Source organism: Triplophysa rosa, unplaced genomic scaffold (genome assembly GCF_024868665.1).
Source record: "Triplophysa rosa unplaced genomic scaffold, Trosa_1v2 scaffold521, whole genome shotgun sequence".
Lineage (NCBI taxonomy): Eukaryota > Metazoa > Chordata > Actinopteri > Cypriniformes > Nemacheilidae > Triplophysa > Triplophysa rosa.
This window is the reverse complement of record NW_026634530.1, coordinates 11806-16960: the sequence shown is the minus strand read 5'-3', so window position 1 is coordinate 16960 and position 5155 is coordinate 11806. Positions and strand designations below refer to the sequence as shown.

Sequence of the window (5155 nt, the reverse complement as noted above, 5' to 3'; positions counted from 1 at the left end):
TATATAGTAAAAGTTTATGTAATGACCAAGTCAACTTGCCTTCTTGTGAATTGTTTTAGAATCCACATTGATGACGATGAAGTCCCGCAGACGAGTAGACATGTGTGTCTGAGTTCCCTGCATTTGGAGCGAACCGTCCAAACCTATAAATTTATAAAAACAGACAGCACCAGTTGAGTTATTGAGTTATTATTTACTATGGTCATTTTTGTGATGGAAATGGATTCTCACCCTGAATCTTGATGTCTGCCATGTTGCTCTTCTGGTCACACACCAACACATTAAATGCACCCAGCTGCATGTTCACCTTCAGGTCAATGACGTCACCATCTGAGGGAGAGCTCAGTGCAGCTGAGCCTGAGACACAAACATTCCTGCATTACTTCATCTTTAATACAGCACATGTGCAAAGACAATTCAATCATTGTCAGTTTCAGAACAGTGGGCGAATTCCAAACAGCATTTTTTGCCTCTGAAGTGCACTTAGGGACGAATTCTCACTTTAAGTGCTCTGCCCTTCAAAGTGTGTAAAGCACATTTGATTGGAATTCACTCAGTGTATGTAGTCGTGTGTGTTTACTGGATTTGGCTGAGGTTGTTCTGATATCTTCAGTCTTTTTGTTCTCTCTCTCTGGTGAGGGGAGACTGCTGCTGGACAAGGCAGCAGACAGGAAGTCCATAGTAGAGAGAAGAGCCTCAGTGTGCAACATCAAGTCTAGCGAGGAGAACATTACCTGAGGGCACAAAAAGACACGGACACACATACATACAAATGTCTTTTAAACCTCATCCAAATGAACGTTGCAATTTCCAAAATGGCAAAACATTTTTACAATAATTTTCAGATGCTTACATTGAACATCTGTTCAGTATTATTGTAGATGCTAGCAAAGTTGGGCCCACTTCGATCAGCCTGCAAAGACAAGAATCAAAGAGGTCAAGACCTTATCTTCAATAATGAAGACTAGGCTGTATTTCTATGAATACAATTATATATCATTTTTTTAAGTCAATTCAGAGGATCTACAAGCACCGTGACTGGAAACATTTTATACAAGTTTATATAAGGTTATGTAAGTTTATTCAGAGCATTATAGACCATTTCATCGGATGCACGTGCTGACCCGAAGTTAACTTCCGGTCTGTGTTTGGTTATAATATAACCATTTATTTTATATTTCATTTATATTAATATTTTATTGTATATTAACTGTATTAAGTTTATTTCAAACTACTCAAAAGTTATTGATTCTTTGCGGAGGTCTACCGGAAGTCAAGTTTGGGCCACATAACATTTGCTTATGTTGTTGCCGCTGATACCGACTCCAGTATACTAATTCTTGGTACGCATTTACATCTCTAAATTTTTATCAGTCCACTCATGCCTAATCCACTCAGCCACTCCATTACAGAAACACAGCCCTCATTCGCTGAAAGAGCAGCCACTTCATGAACATTCAAGAGCTCAATGGCTACTGGCGCTATATAACTGCCCCAATGCATTGATAAAACAGTGAGTTATTGTGCTGATCTAAAATAATGATTTAAAGATGAGCGCTTAAAGCCACACTATAGAACTTTTGCTGACGGCTCCCCCATGTGGTTGATAAGCGCAATTGTCCGTTACCAGTGTTGTAAATAATGTTGGTGTATAAGCTTCCCCGTGGGCAGCGCAATACACGTGAATTTGTTAACTAAACTGAAGAAACCGGCGAATGCATAAACATCCATTTCGCACTCTTCCGCAGGCAGGGGATGGGCAGGGCTGTGTGTACCGACCCGAGCACAGAACTTGTGTGGTTGTAGCCGCTATGAGGCTGCTCAGATAGCAGCGTGAGTAGAATTCGTCCAGTTAAGAGTTGTTCTACCACTGAAATAATTTTAGAGACATTATTTTAAGGTCGAAAAGTGTTGCTTTAAAACCTGCCACTGGATTGTTGTGATAACACTGTGAGTGATTTTAACAATGTCCATAGGGCAAGTTGGAAAAATACATGTGGAAGTGTCTACATGCCACTGAAATGGATCAAGTATTTGAATATCAGATAGTCCTCATGGAATGGAAGTTGCTATCGTTTTTACTTCCATTTTGACCCATTTCCGAGCGAAATAGAATTTTGAATGAGAACAATTATGAGTGTGGCTTGGGTCTTTGCTGCGATTTGATTGGATGTATAAAAACAGCCGTTTCATTTTGAAATGGAACTGGCAGCAGAAGGGGAGAGGTTAACGGATGCTCCGCCCAAGCCGTCTAACACAGGTAATTCATGAAGGATAGTCGGTGTTTCATGCATTCTGACTTATTTACAAAGTTAAACATGCAGGCTTTTCATGCTTAACATGGTCAACTTGTCAAAAAAACAAGTTGGACATATGACGTAGTATTTCTGTGCTTGATACACTCCCCCAGCACTCCAACTTGTTTCAGAAAGTTTTTCGTAACAGGGATCCCATTCCTTTTATTGGCCAATTCTCCTGGAAAAGCACGGCAAGGCGAAAGAAAGAGCCCACCCACGCACCAACCGACGAGCGAGACCCACTTACCATCAAGATTGTCTGCGCTCCATCAAGACTGCCTGCGCTGTGTGGGCCTGCAGCTGCAGCTCGTTTATCTTGTGATAAGGTGTGTGTGTTTGTTCATGGCATTTCAGTGATGGATGTAATATAAACGGTAGATATAATGCTGGATTTGCAGAACGTTGGAACATGTCCAGAATGCCGGACATGAACAGTATGCGGTAAGTGAAACTAAGTCACATGTCTGTGTTTGGTTTGCAATCGGCGAGTACATGCATAATCTAAACAACACAAACTTATAGTGAATCAATAGTTATGCAGGGATAATGCGATGATGTAGGGCAGGCTATTGTGTGCTCGTGATTTAGTTCCTCCCCCTGCACACCCCCAGGACATCGTGTTTTTCCGGAAATAATCGTACAGCTGTATCTATCTTTTATAAATGTCATAATAATCAAACCAAATACTCTTCGAAGATACGAAGTATGCAATACTACTCTATAGGTACTCAAGATTAATATGAGATTGGCAGAAACTGCGTGTGTTATGGCAGCTTTAATTGAAGATTATGAGAGAACACAAATTATAAAAACAGAATGACCCACATATAGAAGGTATTTACAACAAACACTGCGATATTTCATGACAAAATAGGCATTGTATATTTGAATTTCACTGTGACTTACCTTAAAATACTTGACTTCGAGAAGATCTGTTCCTGATTCTGCTGAGGAATTGATTATACAGAGTGGTTCCCCATTTGAATCTTCAAAAAAAGAAAAGTGAAAATCATCTATATATTTCGTAGTTTGTGGTTTCACAAATGAAAATAAAAAATGTGAATATTGAAAAATACAAACCAGAGAACTCCAGGCACTTCATGGAGATGGTCTTAATGTATGTTGTGGCCTCCATGTCATATTTTCTAACTTTGGTGTCGATTCCAAGCTGAGCTACATGCAGGATCAAAAAGGGACACTCCTTCTTATTTGTGGACTTCTTTAATTTCAGCATAACCTACAAGGAAAAGACACAGGGCTCTTGGTCAACTCCACACTTTAGAGCTGTTTAAAAATGTACTGACTGCTGGAACTTAAATCACCTCCTTGATTTCAAAATGGAGCAGCACATTGACAACATTCTCACTGAAGGTGCCATTAGTGATAGCCGTTTGACTTCCCATCCCCACAGAAAGTGCATCTGTCAGTCCTTCATCTGTAACAGCTTCATCTGTGAAAGCAAATAAGGGTCAACTGGAGCTCTAGAAGAAGGAGTAACAGAGATGGAGGAACAATAAATCTTCTTATACCTTTAATAGAAGCTTTGGTTCCCTCCACTGCAGCAGCTTTGCTTCCTTCACCAATGTTCTCTGCTAGGATTCTCGTGAGAACGCCAAAATCCTCCTGACCAAGAGCCATCTAAAGTGGGAAAAGTCCTTAAATTCATCTCAAGGCAATTATCTTTCTATTGTAGTTTGAAAATCCAACACATCCCCCATGTCAGGACAAACTTACATTCATTGACTTAAGTACTCCTTTGACCTCCATTCCTGGAATCTTGTTGAACCATGTGGCAGCCAAATTACGCTTGACAAGCAGCTCTAGATTTATAGGCTCCAGAATCTCAACATCTGGAAAAGCATCATCATGCTTTAGAATGGTCCTGAAAAAAAATACAATAAACGTACGTCAGAGGATGTTTAGCGCTAAATACTCTTTACTTCAACATCTTGTTGAGACAATACAGACAAGAACATGACATACAATAGATTTTTAAACCAGCATCAATTTAAATTCATTTTAAGGAATAGTTGAACAGTTTTTGTTACCTAGATAGTTTGAGTTGTGTGAGTTTTACATTCATGGTCTCCAGAACAGCAGGCAATGGGAAGCCCTCAGCTGCCAGTAGCGAGAATCTGTTTCCCACAGTGATGAGACCCAAGTCAACCACAAATGCATTACGGGATGTTGAAGACTGGGGGATGATGATAAGGGGGGCCTTCAGTTTGATGTCCATGGCGAGTCTGAAACTCTTCTGAGCAAAATCTCTCACACTGGAAGCTGCTTTCTCAGCGGCCTGAGCTGTGGCGGCAGTCAGAGCCTCTTTAGCTGTCTGGAAGTTGTCTACAAACATCTATGGAAGGCAACCAACAGTTAGATACAGCTCTGTGTGATGCAACAGTTCTCTTTCATCATCTTGTGTTCGAGATCCACCTATGGGAAGGGCATCCGTACCTGACCTCTGCACAAGCATCCAATTGCACAAAGTCTGGCTAGACAGACAGAAGCGTGCAGCCAATGCCAGGTAAGGCCCCACCTCCTTACATGAGAGCATATAAGGTCTGCCTGCGCTTTTGTTCTCCAGCTGACATTCGCTTCTCGCGATCTCTGCTTCACTGCTTTCACTGCTCACTGTGTGTCTTCAGGAGGATATATGTCTGATCAGCCTCCGCTAGACGTGACAGTCGTCTATTCAGCCAGGTTAGCTTTGTTTTTTCATCCTGATCCGCCCATGCTCGTGCATTTTCTCACCTGCTACCCTTTTCCTTTCCATGGCTGCCCGCCATGTATTTTAACAAGTTTTTCACTGATATGTCGCTCTCTAAATCTGCTGCTACTCCCGGGAACAGCTCACCATG

At 41.2% G+C, this 5155-nt stretch overlaps 1 protein-coding gene across 1 annotated transcript; it reads right to left on the bottom strand.

Annotated features, from left to right (window-relative positions):
• Positions 1–39: 39 nt before the first annotated feature.
• LOC130550982 (intermembrane lipid transfer protein VPS13C-like) lies at positions 40–4763 on the bottom strand (the record flags this gene model as incomplete). The annotated part of the gene is made up of 10 exons (XM_057328518.1): positions 4346–4763; positions 4032–4179; positions 3827–3935; positions 3620–3747; positions 3378–3534; positions 3204–3283; positions 854–913; positions 581–734; positions 232–357; positions 40–143 (listed from the first exon to the last, which is right to left on the bottom strand). Coding segments are annotated over exons 1-10 (1371 nt in total), but the record flags the coding sequence as incomplete, so codon positions are not given.
• Between the last annotated feature and the right edge of the window lie 392 nt (positions 4764–5155).